General features: G+C 43.0%; 1 protein-coding gene across 1 annotated transcript in view; it reads left to right on the plus strand.

Annotated features, from left to right (window-relative positions):
- The first annotated feature begins 1,352 nt into the window (after positions 1 to 1,352).
- LOC126470698 (heat shock 70 kDa protein 14-like) overlaps positions 1,353 to 19,610 on the plus strand; it is a 200,888-nt gene continuing 182,630 nt past the window's right edge. Inside the window, exons 1-3 of the mRNA XM_050098698.1 lie at positions 1,353 to 1,543; positions 1,705 to 1,785; positions 1,931 to 2,165. Coding sequence (XP_049954655.1) covers positions 1,484 to 1,543; positions 1,705 to 1,785; positions 1,931 to 2,165 — 376 coding nt within the window. The 5' untranslated portion in view covers positions 1,353 to 1,483. The remainder of the gene's footprint in view (positions 1,544 to 1,704; positions 1,786 to 1,930; positions 2,166 to 19,610) is intronic.

Below are 19,610 nucleotides of genomic sequence, written 5' to 3' on the forward strand. Positions count from 1 at the left end.
GTGTGACGTCACGACGATGTGGAGTTTTTGAGTTGGTTGTGTTTCTAGGCTCCATGTTGTTATATTTGCTGGTGCCCTCTGCTGGTAAAAATAGACGTGCTCAGTTTAACGGGTAACATTGTGTTCATTTGAGTTTGGGTTGTCATCGTGCTAAAGTAGTTTTGAGTTTCTGTAGTTAGTGCGATAACGTGGGTTGTGAAGTATTTTCAGTGAATTATTTAGGCGAATAGCCTAGGAAGAAATTGACTCCTTGCGAGAAAACGTAAAAACTGAAAATTGTGACCGGAGTGTTGCGGCATTTTTTGTAACACAACTAGAAAAAAAAGGAAGACCTTAAAGAATATGGTACCATTGTCTAGGTGAAAGATACGTATGCATGAGACAATACAAATTTAGGCTGAAGTTCTGTAGAAGCCAAATTATTTTATTGTTGCCAGTGCCACATAAGCTTTCTGTGTATGTGATTCACACACTTTTAACTTTTGCTGCAGAGTTTTAAAGGTGGAAAGAGAATGTAGCAACGCATCAGGAACATTCGTTATGGTCATACAGTGCAGTATTTGTTTCATGCAGTCCCGCACTGCTAGTATGTTCTTACATCCATGTCTCAATTATTAAAGCACGATAAGATGGGTTGGAATGACACTGACGAAATTACATACAAATAGTGTTTAACAACAGAGATCAAGGTACTGCGGTGTTTGCTACGACTTTAAACAGCTTCTACAACACTAATTTATCACCCAGCAGGAGCTGGAAATCTTTCGGATACTAAAGACGAACGCAAAGTAAAATGATCTCGCGTTCGTAATACGCAGGTATCACAACAGTTCACAGGGAAAAATTCACCCATTACAAATGCAAATACTAATTAAGTCTGTCATATATGGAAATATCCGACTTATTTCATTACACATTTCTACATGATCCCACTCTTTTGTTCTTTAATTTTGGTGAGATGATAACAAATAAATAGGCAAAACGATTTTGGCTCATTTATGCACAGCCTTAACTTATCCGCGTTATTACCGACAGACGTTCCTTTACACAATTAATTATACTAAACGAGTTGATGGAAAATTGCGCTCATTGCAATTAACAAATATCAGATTTTTAAGCTACACAGAAAAAACACCATGAAACGCGAAAGATAATATGGATCACAATTTCATTTTTGTTTATTATGAAAATGTTTTCAATTAACAATTCAGTATTGATATTTTTATTTCTTTAATAATGCGCTATTTCGCTAGTGGCATCTGGAAAAATGAAATTCGTGCTAATTACTGAATATTTTCGTATTTCTTATTTTTATGACTGACATATCTCCCCTTCTAACATCCTTGATTACGTCTTTGACAGCAGAATACTTCTTTGAACGCTATGCAGAGGAAAACAAAGACGCGTGAATATTTGTATTTTGGCGGCAGTAGTGTGTTGTTTGCGCATCGTGTACGGTTTGTTGTCGTCGAAGACTAGCAAAATGGCTGGTGTTTTTGGCATTCACGTGGGGAATTCTTCGGCCTGCTTGGCGTATTGTAAGGTTGGTAATGTTTTTCATATTTGTTGTTCACTGAGAACTTCTAATGTGCCAGAAGTGAAGTCATGAACGATTATTCTTCTAGCTCGAATGTATTCGTGAGAAACGTTCTAATAAGATCATATCAATGTAACTTTGACATTGTTTTACGTTTTGTTTCTCAGGATGGGAAAGTTGATATTATAGCCGACGACAGTGGCAACAGAATAATGCCTGCAATAGTCGCGTTTGTAGACGGTGAAGAGGTAAGGAAATTTTGTACTAAGCAGCAGTTTATTTGAATAGTGCCCTCTAAGCTGAAATTGCCTGTTACTTCTTAATTTAGTTGGTTTACCACTGTTCCGTAATTCCGCTTCGTGATCAAAATTTAAGAGATCGAATGTGTTTCAGACTGTTGGACTCCCAGCGAAGGCAGCTCTTGTTAGAAATGCCACATGTACAATCGTTCGCAATAAGAAACTCTTAAATGACAGTATTCCTGACGACGAACTTGAGCATCATATCAAGTCAGTGAAATGTAAAATAGTGACTGAAGGAGGCCTGAAATATGAAATCCGAGATGAAGACAAGATTGCTGTGTATACCCCAGAAGGAGCCATGACGTGCATTTACAAAAAGCTGTTTGGTATGTAGAAATGTTTTTATGCGTATCGCCCTGATCTCATATTCCTACGAGTAGCTAGTATGGTTCATTCCGTGTAATCTCACAGGGGGTGAAAATGTGGCTATTTCAGAATTTAGTCATATTTGGAACATGGATGCCCACATGTCTCAGTAGTAAAACTGCCAAATAGCACTGTTCTAACTCTTACCATTTTTGATAAATTCAGGTTTGAAGATTCATGGGTGGGTACCCAGTCATTAGTCAGGAACTGGTTTCCGTATTCTCAGACACTTGCTATTCAGTAATGAGGTGACCTACAGACATCAAGTATTTTAGTCATGTACTGTGTGAGTCATTAAGTTGATATATTGCATAAAAAGTAGGATACATCTCTGTTTTTTATGAATAACGTTGAGAATTGCTCTTTCTCCGTGATGTGCTTTACATGTGTGATTTTTTACAAATTATAACTTCACAGAGGGAAAAAATGCAGACTTCATCGTACGCACTATAACTCTTTAGTGCTAGCATTAAGTATAAATAACAATGACAAGCTTTTGGCATTGAAATTAGTAGTTCTCACCTTCACTTAAAGATGACTCCATCACAAAAAAGGGCAAATTTGACAAATTTCAAAGTCCTGTGGGGTACATAGACAATTGAATCACAATATGATTTTTTGCTGAAATGTTTATATATCTGTCAGCAATCTTATCTGCAAAGAATACAGGGCATTAATAATAAAAACGTGTATTCCTTGAAAAATTGACCTGTAGGTCAGAACTGTAAACAATTTAGAGCTGAAAACAGTTATGAATCATTTTTCTCAGTGTGTATGTTGTATTTCTCTGTTAAGTGTCTTTCCTGTGTAAAGAATTAAGGGACAATGTGGGTGCACAAATGAGGTGATACATCCATATTCTGTCACTGCAACTTAAAAAGACAAGTTAAATGAAACATAAGAAATGGTGTAAGCAGTAATGAGACACAGTAATAACTTTAAATATGTACTTATATGTACAGATATAAAAATTTTACAAAGAACATTTTGATAAACAAATTCAAATATAAAGAAGGAAACTAACTTTAAAACCCTTCCACTTTGCATATAACTGTTTTCCTCAACATCTTGATGCAGAAGCAAAATGAGTTCACTTAAATGTGAGAGATATTATTTTTTTCCGAAGCACTTGTTGTCATGTTTATACAACTCCTCACTGTGTCTTTGTAATGATGGGAATCTGCCTGACATGTAGCAGCATTGGATAAGGGGACCCAAACAGCATCATTCCAAGCTAGCCATGAAGGGAATTGTAAATCAGCAGTAGGCATGCAGTTAATCTCAACATCTTTAAACTCATGTGATGCCTGGGAAATGGGTCCTGTGTGCCAGATTTTGTTGTATTTGAAAGCCACGTTCTGCCTGACTTGCAACCTTTTCTGCAAACCATTTCATGAGCTCCCATTGCGACACTGCTCCTTTTTTATATGTTGGAAGTCTCTTTATTATAAAGGTGTTAATTGCAGTGAGTAGTAATGTGTGGTGCAATCATATTACTGGAAATGTCATTGCTATACTGTACCTGTGCTCTGAGAAACCTTAATGTTACTTGATCTGTGAAGAAGCAGAGCATATTAGCACCCTGTATTGTCTGGAGTGCCCTGTGAACAATGCAGCCAATTTTCCGATATAAGGAGCTCCTAACTCAGAAATGTAGAATTCAGCTCGTAATGGACAGTTTCAAGTTTTTATTATCTGCTCCACCTTTATTGAGTATTGTCAGAGTAACTTCTACTGTTGGTGTCCTAGAGCACATCGGACTTGGAGAAAGAACAATTAAAGAGAGTCATGGTTTAATTGCTGCTCCAGAATGCAGGAGTGGTCAAAAGATGTTACCTGGAATTGTCAGAGAAGAAGTAGTGATATCTTACGAAAATGATAATATTTCAAGACTTTGTGCAAGGAATTAAAGACTCCTTCCACCATGGTTCATAACAAGAAGATTCACATAAAATTGCATGAAGGTTTCTTGAAATACAAGTACAGCACAGTGACAGTTTCAGAAACCCAATTGAAACAAGCATTTCTAGTCATTGCTACTATCACCTTTCTAATGAAGAGACTTCCAATGAATGCAAATGGGAGCACTGTTGCTATGGAAACTCGTGAAAATGCTTTTTGGGAACGATTGCAAGTTGAGCAGAATGTGGCTTTCAAATTCTACAAAATCTGGTACACAAGACACATTTTCCACCAATCACGTGAATTTAAAGATGTTGAGATTAACTATATGCCCCCTACAGATTCACAACTCCTTTCATGGTCCAGTTGGAATGATGCTGTTTGGCTACCCTTTGCCATTGTGACGTCTAAGGCAGATGTCCTATCATTACAAAGACATGGTGCACAGTTTTATAAACATGACAATAAGTGCTTTGGAGAAAAATCATATCTCTCACCTTTAAGTGAACTCATTTCATTTTTGCATCAAGATATCAAGGAAAACAGTTATATGCAAGGTATGTGTGTTTTAAAAATGCAGTTTCCATCTTTGTATTTGATTTTTTTATTTTTTTTATGAAATTTTTCTTTGTGGAGGTTTTATATCAGCATATACTGGTATATATTCAAAGTTCTTAACGTCTCTCATTATTGCTTGCTGCTTTTCTTACTTTTCACTGAAGTTTGTTTTTAATTTACAGTAACAGAATAAAAATATATCACCTCATTTGTGCACTAAAGTTATCTATTGTAATTCTTTACACTGAAAAGACAACTAACAGTGAAATAATAATAAAAAATCCCGTGGAGGCCCGGGAAAAGAATAGGCCTCCGGTATGTTCTGCCAGTCGTAAAAGGTGAAGAAAAAGGAATAACCACTAATAGGGCTAACCCCCCTTTTAGTGTGATTAGTTGGTTCAGGACAGAACTAAAGAAGCCTCGGACAAGCGCCGTCATGGTCGGGGATGACGCTTGAACCCTATGCCCGCCCACAATGGTAATGACACTGCTAGCCAACTGGAAAATGATTCAAATCCAAATAGAGGTGTTTTGCAGGATATGCTTCCTGCAACCACCCTAGAAGGAAAACAAAAACAGAGGATGATATGGTCAGATGAAGTTAATCGACACCTCATGCTCTGTTATTACCAGGCAACAAACCTAGGAACCAACACAACTGGATACAGATCACAAGTATACACAACATTTATAATCAGATGCCCAGAATTAAAATTTTTAACAGAACAACGACTAGCTGATCAGATCGGTGTAATAATAAAAAATAACAGGATACCCCAGTCAGAATTAGAAAACATCAAACAACAAGTACAACAAATACTGGAACAAAATAATGTGCAATCAGAAGAAGAAGAAAATACAGTAATGGACTCAAACATCCCAGAGCAAACAAACAAAGGACAACACGCATCAATTAAACAATCAGAGGAAAACTAAATCTTAAGACAGCCACCAGAACAAGCACAAATAGAACACGAAGTGACACACATGTTAGATATAGAAGAAAAAATTCAGCTGACATATATAGAATACAAATACAGACATTAGACCATTCTTGCATAGACCACCAAATAACCCACAAGTCGAAACAACAATAAAAACTATCAACACAATCATACACAACAAAATAAATGAAAACACAACTATGGAAGAGTTACAACTACTGGTTTATATAGGAGCACTCACTACACTAAATATACACACTAGGCAGAGATCAGAACCAACCAACACACAGAAGAAACCCACAAAACCAGCATGGCAACACAGGCTACAGATCAGAATAGAAAAACTGAGAAAAGACATCGGACAGCTAACACAATTTATAAGAAATGAAATGTCAGAAAAAAAGCGAAAAAGGTTAGGTAAAATCTCACAACAAGAAGTGATAGAGAAATTAGATGAAAAGAAGCAGAAATTACAAGCATTGGCCAAACGACTTAGGAGATACAAAAAAAGTGAAAATAGTAGAAAACAGAACCAAACATTCAACACAAACCAAAAGAAATTTTACCAGACAATAGATAACACACACATTAAAACAGACAATCCACCAAACATAACAGACATGGAACACTTCTGGAGCAACATATGGTCAAACCTGGTACAACATAACAGGCATGCACGGTGGATACAAGCAGAAACAGACACATACAAGATGATACCACAAATGCCTGAAGTGATAATTTTGCAACATGAAGTCACCCAAGCAATTAATTCTACTCACAATTGGAAAGCCCCTGGAAAAGATAAAATAGCAAATTTCTGGCTAAAGAAGTTCACCTCAACACATTCACATCTAACTAAATTATTTAACAGTTATATTGCAGACCCATACACATTCCCTGATACACTTGCACATGGAATAACTTATCTGAAACCTAAAGATCAAGCAGACACAGCAAACCCAGGTAAATATCGCCCCATAACATGCCTACCAACAATATACAAAATATTAATTTCAGTCATTACACAGAAATTAATGACACATACAACACAGAACAAAATTATAAATGAAGAACAAAAAGGCTGTTGCAAAGGAGCACGAGGATGTAAAGAGCAACTGATAATAGATGCAGAGGTGACATATCAAGCTAAAACTAAACAAAGGTCGCTACACTCCGCATACATTGATTACCAAAAAGCCTCTGATAGTGTACCCCAGTCATGGTTACTACAAATATTGGAAATATACAAAGTAGATCCTAAATTGATACAGTTCCTAAACATAGTAATGAAAAATTGGAAAACCACACTTAATATCCAAACAAATTCAAATAATATCACATCACAGCCAATACAGATTAAGTGTGGAATATACCAAGGAGACTCATTAAGTCCTTTCTGGTTCTGCCTTGCTCTGAACCCACTATCCAACATGCTAAATAATACAAATTATGGATGCAATATTACTGGAACATACCCACACAAAATCACACATTTGCTATACATGGATGATCTAAAACTACTGGCAGCAACAAATCAACAACTCAACCAATTACTAAAGATAACAGAAGTATTCAGCAATGATATAAATATGGCTTTTGGAACAGACAAATGTAAGAAAAATAGCATTGTCAAGGGAAAACACACTAAACAAGAAGATTACATATTGGATAACCACAGCAACTGCATAGAAGTGATGGAAAAAACAGATGCCTATAAATATCTAGGATACAGACAAAAATAGGAATAGATAATACAAATATTAAAGAAGAACTAAAAGAACAATATAGACAAAGACTAACAAAAATACTGAAAACAGAATTGACAGCAAGAAACAAGACAAAAGCTATAAATACTTATGCTATACCAATATTTACCTACTCATTTGGAGTAGTGAAATGGAGTAACACAGACCTAGAAGCACTCAATACACTTACACGATCACAATGCCACAAATATAGAATACATCACATACATTCAGCAACTGAAAGATTCACATTAATCAGAAAGGAAGGAGGAAGGGGATTTATCGATATAAAAAACCTACATTATGGACAGGTAGACAATTTAAGAAAATTCTTTCTAGAACGAGCAGAAACTAGCAAAATACACAAAGCGATCACTCGTATAAATACATCGGCTACATCACTGCAATTTCATAACCACTTCTACAACCCTTTAGATCACATAACATCAACAGATACGAAGAAAGTAAATTGGAAAAAGAAAATACTACATGGCAAGCACCCGTATCATCTAACGCAGCCACACATCTATCAAGACACATCCAACACAAGGCTAAGAAAAGGCAATATATACAGTGAGACGGAAGGATTCATGATTGCAATACAGGATCAAACAATAAACACCAGATATTACAGCAAGCATATTATTAAAGATCCCAATACCACAACAAATAAATGCAGACTTTGCAAACAACAAATAGAAACAGTAGATCACATCACAAGCGGATGTAAAATACTAGCAAATACAGAATACCCCAGAAGACATGACAATGTAGCAAAAATAATACATCAACAGCTTGCCTTACAACATAAACTTATAAAACAACATGTTCCCACATACAAGTATGCACCACAAAATGTACTGGAGAATGATGAGTACAAATTATACTGGAACAGAACCATTATAACAGACAAAACAACACATAACAAACCTGACATCATACTCACCACTAAAAGAAGAAATTAACACAACTAATTGAAATATCCATACCCAATACAACAAATATACAAAAGAAAACCGGAGAAAAAATTGAAAAATACATCCAACTGGCTGAGGAAGTCAAGGACATGTGGCACCAGGATAAAGTTGACATTATACCAATTATACTATCAACTACAGGAGTCATACCACACAATATCCACCAGTACATCAATGCAATACAGCTACATCCAGACTTGTATATACAACTACAGAAATCCATAATTATTGATACATGTTCAATTACCCGAAAGTTCCTAAATGCAATATAACATATACCACACAGTTAAAAGGAAGCCACGCTTGATGAAGGTCCGCGTCACTTTCCATTTTTGACCAGACATAACGTCTGAGAAAAGAAAGAAAGAAATAATAACAATAATAATAGTAACAATAATGATAATAATAATTTATTATCATTCAGCTCTTACAGCAATAGACAGTCATAAGCGTACATTTCTATATGAACTACTATATCAATGTAATTTAGTTTACATGAAATAGGTAAAACTAGAAATTATATGTTAGAGAGCAGCATTTTCATTTCCAATACATTTGTCAACTGGGTAAAGAGGTTGTTTACTAGTAGCTTATACAGAAGCGTCTGATTCCACCCGTCTGCTTTGACCCATGACGTCACAAGTATGGCGGAAACGACCATCCACTATGACTCCAATATGGCGCCTATGACTTCATTACGTAAACATAACAAACATGAAAATACATCGAAAAACACACACACACACACCTTCCACGAAACACTTAGTCAAACTAATGGGACAAGTGTAGGAAATTGGGGGTTTTTGGGCGGGGACAATTAAATATAAACACACGCCACTAACCCAAACGACAAAAAACACTAAAATGACAAGACCCCACAACTTCCACTACACACAAAATCCACTGGAATCGATCACTTCCCTTGGTCGACAGAAACAACTGCTACCACACTATAAATCTCAGAAATTTCACCACCACCACACCTAATCCTACCACACACACACACACACACACACACACACACACACACACACACACACTCTAGGAAATCAAAATTGCAATCACACACTTCCCTTGACCTGTTATCTTTACGACACATCCACATATAGCCATCCCTGGTCAGAGACGCCAAAACTTTAGTAAGTCTCATTGCTTCACGACACACTGAACACTTCACGACTTCAGCCAACAGCCCGCATTGCTGAAGAAATTCTATTAGAGACAACGCACTGTCCCCCAGCATCGCAGACAACCAAAAACTGTTGACCTTGTCAGTCATATCCATACCTACCAAAGACATAAGCAAAGAAATTTACCAAAATTTACACATGAACAGAAAAGAAACTACAGTAACGTCAACATAACAAGACCAAAATCATTAATTCATTGAAATATATTCCACTGAAGGCACAGTCACCACTGATACTACACACATGCAATGCTACCACACAAGTGAACCCCATATGCCACATAACACGCTACCCATAAACACACCAACAGAGAGAACCACCGACCGCAACAATACGCCACCTATAAACACGCCACACACACACACTAAACCAAAAACATCACCTAACATACAAATACACCACTGGAGACCACCACCGATCACATCAAAACAACACCTACAAACACGCCATTCTCACAAACTAAACTCCGCGCCGTGGTGACATCACACACCACAACAGCCTTACGTCAAGAGTCAAAGCCGACGGGTGGGATCGAACGCTTCCGTCGACCCGCTTATAAAATTTAGCTTTAAAAATATTTATAGGCAATTCTGTAAAATCTACCCTTGGCCTATTAAACATCCTTAATCCAAAGGCTAGGTAGGAGTTACGTGATTTAGATGATGTGTGGTATGGTATGTCTACATGTGTGCTGTTTCTAGTGTCAAAACTATGTACATCAGTTCTCAGTGTGAAATTAGAAATGTTGTTTCTAACATAGAATAAAACATTATAGATGAATAAGTTTACTGTTGTCAGACGTTCCAGTTTAATGAACAGAAGTTTACAATGTTCTGTTTTATCAGAATCTGTCATTATTCTTATTACTTTCTTCTGCAACAATAAAATGTCATTTGCTTAACAACTGCTACCCCATGAAAAAATTCCGTATGATATGATACATTGGAAGAAAGCAAAATTTTGTGATCTTGCATAGTTATTTGGAACATATCTTTTTAAATTTGTGGTTATGAATATAATAGAGGGAAACATTCCACGTGGGAAAAATATATCTAAAAACACAGATGATGTGACTTTCCAAATGAAAGTGCTGGCAGGTCGATAGACACACAAACATACACATGAAATTAAAGCTTTCACAACAAACTGTTGCCTCATCAGGAAAGAGGGAAGGAGATGGAAAGACGAAAGGATGTAGGTTTTAAGGGAGAGGGTAAGGAGTCATTCAAATCCCGGGAGCGGAAAGACTTACCTTAGGGGGAAAATAGGGGTATACACTCGCGCCCGCGCGCACACACACACACATCCATCTGCACATACACAGACACAGCAGACATGTCTGTGTATGTGCGGATGGATATGTGTTTGTGTGTGTGCGCGAGTGTATACCCCTTTTTTCCCCCTAAGGTAAGTCTTTCCGCTCCCAGGATTGGAATGACTCCTTACCCTCTCCCTTAAAAGCCACATCCTTTCGTCTTTCCCTCTCCTTCCCTCTTTCCTGATGAGGCAACAGTTTGCTGCGAAAGCTTGAATTTCATGTGTATGTTTGTGTTTGTTTGTGTGTCTATCGACCTGCCAGCACTTTCGTTCGGTAAGTCACATCATCTGTGTTTTTAGATATAAATTTGTAGTTAAATAAATAACTCTTGAAAAGTCTAGAAAATATATTTTTAATATGTGGATTCCAGGCCAATTTATTGTCAGTAAGAACACCTAAAAGTTTAGTAGTTTTTAATTCATGATGGTTAGGAATCTCTTAGAGGCTAAAATTAAGTACGTGTGTTTTACTTTCATTTAGTAAGAAAACATCGCAGTACCCACATCCTGCGAGGCCTCACTCAGTGAAAACTAACCAATATGCAAAGATGTTTTGTGTTGGCCTTGTAGGTACTGCGATGTTTGCATATGTCTGGTTATGATTAACCAATCATATCCGCTCATCTGGGGATAGATTGAGTCGAAAGTTGATCGAAAGGTAGCGATTTGAAGGGCAAAAGGGAAAAAAGTGCCAAGGCAAGAGCCAAGGGAAAGAAACCTGTGTGATAGTTGGGTCAGATTTTACGAGCAGTAGCAGTTTTCTTGCTGTCTGCAACAGGTCACGCAAGGCTAGATTTTGATTCTAGTGGGTATCTTGCAGGCAGATGCCTTTGATGTTGTGCAGTGGTGTTTCTCGGCGGCTGCAGCTTCTCGGTCAGTGTCAGCATACCAGTAACAGTTAGGTTCATCATCATTTAGTGTCTTGATAGGTTGTATATTGGATTAACAGTGTAGGGCGGTGTTGGCGGTTTCTTTGTGCGTTAGTGTGCGAGCTTGTCAGCTTCCCTGTTGTAGCCTGTTGGTCGGCTATAATAGCAACTGGCATATCCAGTCAATGTTGCTGATGTTGTCATGTGAGAATTTATAAATAAACACGGATTAGTAATAAAAACAATAAAGGGCTGAACACCGATCCTTGTAGCACTCCAGGCCTAACATAAACCAAATTTGACTTCTCGCTATCAATGCACACAACTTGGTGTATGCCCCCCTGCGGGTCCGGGGGTTAGAATAGGCCCGAGGTATTCCTGCCTGTCGTAAGAGGCGACTAAAAGGAGTCCCTCCCCTTCAAGGGGGTAGTTAGCGCCTGTGTCCTGAGACGGATGGTTCCACGACCTATATTTGTGGTCATTTTGGTTTTTCACTTCTTCTCGTTTCTTCCTTCCATTGTTGGTTCCTTTCTTTGTTCTTCTCCATCTCACTGTCTTCCTTACTCTTTCCCTTGCCTTCTTCTCCTTGCCTTCTTCTCCTTGCCTTCTTCTCCTTGCCTTCTTCTCCTTGCCTTCTTCTCCTTGCCTTCTTCGGTCTCCGTCTCAGGGTTTGAGACAGTCTGTCCTCTCTCTCCCTCTCTCTCTTCTTTTTCCTCTTCTTCCTTCCTCCCTGTGCGCGCCTGAAGGCCGACCCACGCGTTCGCACGCGTAGCTGGTGACGGGGTAACGCGTAATTCCCCGCCCTGGGTAGACAAGTAAGGCACGCACGTACCCCCTGGTAAAGGCCAGGCCCAGGGAGGGGTGATTGCCTGAGCTGATACTTCTGACCATGCCGATTGGTCCCTCCGTCTGTTTCTCGGGAGGTGTGACCTGAGGTGTAAATATTCACTTAAGGCGGGAGTGCCCTCTGATAGGGTCCCCACAAGGAAGGAGCGTGCCATCGGAGATGCTGGCAATCATGGGGGATTCCTCCGCAATGGATTTCTCTTCTTCTTCTCTCTCGACTTCTGCCCACAAACGGAAACTTGACCAGCCACCAGTGACAAAAGTACTACCGCCTGCCCCACAATTCGTGGTAGTTTCTCGATCTGAGGACGGAAAGAATTTTTCCTCTGTCAACCCTTTCGTTATCCAGAAGGGCGTAGATGCCATAGCCGGATCGGTCAAGTGTTGTACCAGGTTGCGTAATGGTACCTTGTTACTGGAAACTGAGAGCGCCTTTCAGGCACAAAAACTGCTTCGGGCCACACTCCCGTACACGTTCCCTGTCCGGGTGGAGGCTCACCGCACTTTGAATTCGTCTCTTGGTGTTGTATATACTAGATCACTCGACGGATTGACTGACGAGGAGATTCAGTCTTTTCTCGCTGAGCAGGGCGTGACGGCTGTCCGTAGGGTCATGAAAAAGGTCAACAATGACCTTGTACCGACCCGGACACTTTTCTTGACCTTTGATAGTGTTCAGCTGCTGTCGCACATTCAAAGCGGGCTACGAGGTTATTTCTGTTCGCCCCTATGTCCTGACACCTACGCGCTGCTACCAGTGTCAGCATTTTAATCACACTCGCCAGTCTTGTTCCAATGCGACTAAATGTGTCACTTGTGGCAGGGATGTCCATGAGGGTGACTGTCCACCTCCGTCTCCTCGTTGTGTGAACTGTCATGGTGACCATGCAGTGTCCTCCCGCAACTGTCCCATCTACAAGGAAGAACGCTGTATCCAAGAAATTCGGGTCAAAGATAAAGTGTCCACCTCGGCTGCTTGCAAGCTATTTGCTAGTAGGAAGCCCACGCTGCTCCCAGCAGGGAGATACAGTACTGTCCTTGCCTGTCCTCAGACTACCAGGGAGGTGGCGACACAGGCATGCGATCTGACCTTCAGCACCACGGTCGTCCGTTCGGCCAGTGCTAAGATCGCGCGGTCGATGTCTCCTCTTCCTCCCGTCACCCCTCAGACACAAGCACCTTCATCAGCTTCTGCCAAGACGAAGACCCAGAAGTCAGATGCATGGGCCTTCAAGAAGGAACCGTCCCGTGCAGACTTCCTACGTACCTCGAACTCCAAGCCATCGACCAGTACTTCAACTAAACGACCTTCCAAGAAGGCTCATAGGAAGCACAGTTCTCCTTCTCCGCCACGGCACATTTCTTCTCCTGCACCACCCAGCCGATGCCGCCCCAGGCCGTCATCCCTTTTGCTTGGCCGCACCGCTGGTAGCCGAACATCTGGCTGTTCACCTGCAGAGAAAGCTCCCCCTCCCGGCCATCTTAACAAGATGGCCGATGAACCTATAGAACCAATGGACGATGACTGTCCGCCTACTGATAGCGGCGGCAGAGCTCGCTCGAAGCCAGGCCCTCAGCGGCCTTCGAGGTGACCCCTTCTTTCATCTTCCTTTTCTTCTCACTATGGCACTTATTCACTGGAATATTCGCAGCATTCGCTCGAACCAAGAGGACTTAAAGTTGCTGCTCCGCTTGCACTGTCCACTCGTCGTAGCCCTCCAGGAAACGAAGCTACACCCATGCGATCAAATTGCCTTGGCACACTACACCTCTGTGCGTTTTGACCTACACCCTGTGGTAGGTATTCCGGCTCATGGAGGGGTTACGTTGCTGGTCCGGGATGATATTTACTACGATCCCATCACATTGCACACCGGCTTGCAGGCAGTTGCCATCCGAATTACTCTCCCCACTTTTATATTTTCCATTTGTACCGTTTACACTCCATCGTCGTCTGCCGTTACCAGGGCAGACATGATGCAAATTATTGCTCAGTTATCTGCACCATTTTTGTTAACTGGAGACTTCAATGCCCACCATCCCCTTTGGGGCTCTCCAGCATCCTGCCCGAGGGGCTCTCTGTTAGCAGACCTTTTCAACCAGCTCAATCTTGTCTGCCTCAATACTGGCGCCCCTACTTTTCTTTAGGACACATATCACACCTATTCCCATTTAGACCTCTCTATATGTACTACCCAACTTGCACGCCGGTGTGAGTGGTATGCACTTTCTGATACATATTCGAGCGACCACTTCCCGTGTGTTATCCATCTCCTGCATCATACCCCCTCTCCGTGCTAAACTAGTTGGAACATCTCCAAAGCAGACTGGGGGCTCTTCTCTTCCAGGGCGACCTTTCAGGATCAAACCTTCACAAGCTGCGATAGTCAGGTCGCACACCTCATGGAAGTCATTCTCACTGCTGCTGAATATTCCATCCCTCACACTACTTCTTCTCCACGTCGCGTACCGGTCCCCTGGTGGACCACAGCATGTAGGGACGCTTTACGTGCTTGTCGACGTGCTTTATGCACCTTTAAACACCACCCTACAGTGGCGAATTGTATCAATTATAAACGATTATGTGCGCAGTGTCGTCATATTATTAAAGAAAGCCAGCTGGGCTGCTTTCACAAGCACCTTCAACAGTTTTACTCCTTCTTCTGTTGTCTGGGGTAGCCTGCGCCGGCTATCTGGCACTAAGGTCCACTCACCAGTTTTTGGCTTGACGGTCGCGAATGACGTCCTTGAGGCCCCTGAGGATGTCTCCAACGCCTTTGGCCGCTTTTTCGCAGAGGTTTCGAGCTCCGCTCATTACCACCCTGCCTTCCTCCCCCGAAAACAGGCAGAGGAGGCTGAGCCACCTAACTTCCGCTCCTCGAATCGTGTAAGTTATAATGCACTTGCCCGGTCACGGTTCTCCACTCCAGGGCCTGATTCTATTCATATTCAGATGCTGAAGAACCTTTCTCCTGCGGGTAAAGGTTTCCTTCTTCATACTTACAATCGCGTCTGGATTGAGGGACATGTTCCTGCATGCTGGCGCGAGTCTATTGTTGTACCGATTCCTAAGCCGGGGAAGGACAAGCACTTGCCCTCCAGTTATCGACCCATCTCGCTTACCAGCTGTGTGTGTAAGGGGATGGAGCGAATGGTTAACTCTCGTTTGGTTTGGATGCTCGAATCTCGACGCCTACTTACCAATGTACAATTTGGATTTCGTAGGCGCCGCTCTGCTGTTGACCATCTGGTTACCTTGTCGACCTTCATTATGAATAACTTCTTGCGGTAGCACCCGACCGCGGCTGTGTTCTTTGATTTGGAGAGGGCTTACGACACCTGTTGGAGGGCGGGCATTCTTCGCACCATTCATGCATGGGGCCTTCGCGGTCGCCTCCCACTTATTATTCGTTCCTTTTTAATGGATCGACAGTTCAGGGTACGTGTGGGTTCTGTCCTGTCAGACACCTTTCGCCAGGAGAATGGGGTGCCACAAGGCTCAGTTTTGAGCGTCGCTCTCTTCGCCATAGCGATCAATCCAATAATGGATTGCCTCCCAGCTGATGTATCAGGCTCCCTTTTCGTGGACGATTTTACCATCTATTGCAGCGCGCAGCGTACATGTTTCCTGGAGCGCTGTCTTCAGCGTTCTCTTGACCGTCTTTACTCCTGGAGTGTCGCCAATGGCTTCTGTTTTTCTGCCGAGAAGACGGTCTGTATTAACTTCTGGCGCTACAAAGAATTTCTCCCACCGTCCTTACGACTCGGTCCTGTTGCTCTCCCATTCGTGGAGGCAACAAAATTTTTATGTCTTACATTTGACAGGAAACTTAGCTGGTCTCCACATGTGTCATATTTGGCTGCCCGTTGTACCCGTTCTCTACATGTCCTCCGTGTTCTCAGTGGTATGTCATGGGGAGCGGATCGAACCGTCCTACTTCGCCTATATCGGTCGATCGTCCACTCCAAGCTGGATTATGGGAGCTTCGTATACTCCTCTGCACGGCCGTCCATTTTACGCCGCCTCAACTCCATACAACATCGGGGTTTACGTCTTGCGATCGGAGCGTTTTGTACTAGTCTTGTCAAGAGTCTTCATGCCAAAGCCGGTGAATTGCCACTCACATACCGGCGCGATATCCTGCTTTGTCGGTATGCCTGTCGGCTACTGTCAATGCCGGACCACCTGTCTTATCGTTCCTTTTTTGACGACTCTCTCGACCATCAATACGGGTTGTATGTCTCTGCCCTGCTACCCCCTGGAGTTCGCTTTCGTCGCCTCCTTCAACACCTTGATTTTTCACTCCCTGCAACCTTTAGAGTGGGCGATAGCCACACGCCACCTTGGCTCCAGGCTCAGGTTCGCGTTCACCTTGACCTCAGCTTGCTCCCAAAGGAGGTTACCCCCGGTTCGGTATACCACTCCCGTTTTGTCGAACTTCGTTCGAAGTTCATTAATATGACCTTGATTTATACAGGTGGCTCTAAGACCAATGACGGGGTCGGGTGTTCTTTTATTGTCGGGGCACAAAGTTTCAAATACCGGCTCCATGGCCATTGTTCGGTCTTCACAGCTGAGCTCTTTGCCCTCTACCAGGCTGTTCTTCACATCTGCCGCCACCGACATTCTGCTTATGTCATCTGCTCCGATTCCCTGAGCGCCATCCAGAGCCTAAGTGATCCGTATCCAGTTCACCCTTTCGTGCACCGGATCCAACGCTCTCTTCAGCAGCTGGTGGACGACGGTTCTCTGGTTAGCTTTATGTGGGTTCCTGGCCATGTCGGTATCCCTGGGAACGAAGCTGCAGATGCCGCAGCCAAGGCTGCGGTCCTCCAGCCTCGGACAGCTTCTTGTTGTGTCCCTTCATCAGATTGTAGCAGGGTCATTTGTCGGCGCATTTTATCGCTGTGGCATGCCGATTGGGCTGCACTTACGAACAACAAGCTTCGGCCCCCCAGGGGGTCCACAACTCTTTTGTGGATACATGCGTAGCGAGCACGGGACCCCGAGCTAATATGGCCCTCCTTCCTTTCCGGGCTGCATACCTTCCTTTTCCACATCCTTCCCTATCCCCCATCTTCGCCCCCCCTCCCCTCACCTCTGGCTCTTTCCATCCCTTTCTCCCCCTCTGGGAGTATGGTTTGTGCCTACATCCGAAGACGGACGTTCGTAAATGTAACGCATTCTTCGCCGTCTCTGCTTGTATATCTTCATCCTTCCTTTGTCCTTCTCTTTTCCTTACCTCTTCTCTTTACCCTTTTCTCCGCTGCGGCGTTTGAGACCTCTCTTCTTTCCTTTCCCTTTCTTTGTTTTTCCCTTTCTCTTTCTTCCTCCCTGTGCGTGTCTGAAGGCCGACCCACGCATTTTTGTGCGTAGCCGGTGACGGGGTAACGCGTAATTCCCCACCCCGGTTAGACAGGTAGGACACGTACATACCCCCTGGTAACAGCCAGGCCCAGGGAGGGGTGATTACCCGAGCTGATACCTTCCGAAAGTGCCGATTGGTCTCTCCGTCGGTTTGTCGGGAGGTGTGAACAATCACCTAAGGCGGGAGTTCCCTCAGAGAGGGCCCCCACAAGGGAGGAGCGCGCCATTGGAGACGCCGGTAATCATGGGGGATTCTTCTGCAATGGTTTCCTCACCTTCCACTATATCTGCTCACAAGCGTAAGTTCACTGAGTCTCAGCCACAGACAGTTCTTCCATCGTTGCCACAGTTCCTTGTTGTTTCTCGGTCTGATGAAGGTCACGACTTCTCCACGGTCAACCCTTTCATTAATCAGAAAGGTGTCGACGCAATTGCAGGTTCTGTAAAGTCTTGTTCCAGATTACGGAATGGCTCCTTGTTGTTAGAAACAGTCAGTGCCCTCCAGGCACAAAAATTGCTGCGTACTTCACTTCTCCACACCTTCCCTGCCCACGTGGAACCGCACCGTACTTTAAATTCCACGCGTGGAGTCGTTTATACACGCTCCCTCGATGGATTGTCTGACGACGAAATTCAGCACTACCTGTCTGACCAGGGTGTAACGGCTGTTCATAGAGCTATGAAAAGGGTTGACACGAATATCATTCCAACCCGCACTGTCCTCTTGACATTTGAGAAAGTTCAACTCCCATCCAAAATCAAAGCAGGCTATGAGATAATTTCCGTTCGCCCTTACGTCCCAAACCCTACGCGTTGCTATCAATGTCAGCGGTTCAATCACACCAGCCAGTCCTGTTCCAATCCGGCCAAATGTGTTACGTGTGGCAAGGATGCCCATGAGGGTGCTTGTCCATGTCCATCCCCTCGCTGCATCAACTGTATGGGTGACCACGCTGCTTCCTCTCGAGATTGCCCCATTTTTAAAGACGAAAAGCTCATCCAGGAAATCAGAGTGAAGGAAAAGCTGTCAACCTTTGCTGCTCGAAAATTATTCGCCAGTCGACAGCCCACCATGCCTCAGACAGGAAAATACGGCACTGTCCTTGTTTATCCGCAGCCAACAAAGGAGGCGGCCACGCGGACTTGTGACCTCACCTTTAGTGCCACGGTCGTCAGATCGGCCAGCGCAAAGATCGCCCGTTCAACCTCACCACTTTCGCCTGCCCACTCTATGGCTCACCCTTCATCGGGTTCTGCTAAATCTCGAGCCCAAAAGTCAGACACCGAGACTTTGAAAAAAGAGCATACTCGTGAAGATTTTTTACGTACCCTAACTTCACAACCATCGGTTCCTCCTTCATCTAAACATCATATTTCCAAGAAGGCTAATAAGAAACCCAGTTCATCTCCTTCTCCGCCAAGGCGTGTCTCATCTACAGCACCACCTGGCGGAAATCGCCCTCGGCCGTCTTCTGTGTCGCCGAGGCGCACTGCTGGCGACCGATCAACCGGCCGATCGCTGGTGGCAGGAGCTGCTCCTGAACAACCTATGGATCAGGATCTTCTGCCTTCGGCTGAATGCCATTCCATGCTGTCGGTCGCAAGCTCTGAGCAGTCGTTGAGTTGACGGCAACCTTGGTCACATTCCTCCATTTTCTGTTCACCCTATGTCCATTATCCACTGGAATA

This window comes from Schistocerca serialis, chromosome 3 (assembly GCF_023864345.2).
Source record: "Schistocerca serialis cubense isolate TAMUIC-IGC-003099 chromosome 3, iqSchSeri2.2, whole genome shotgun sequence".
Lineage (NCBI taxonomy): Eukaryota > Metazoa > Arthropoda > Insecta > Orthoptera > Acrididae > Schistocerca > Schistocerca serialis.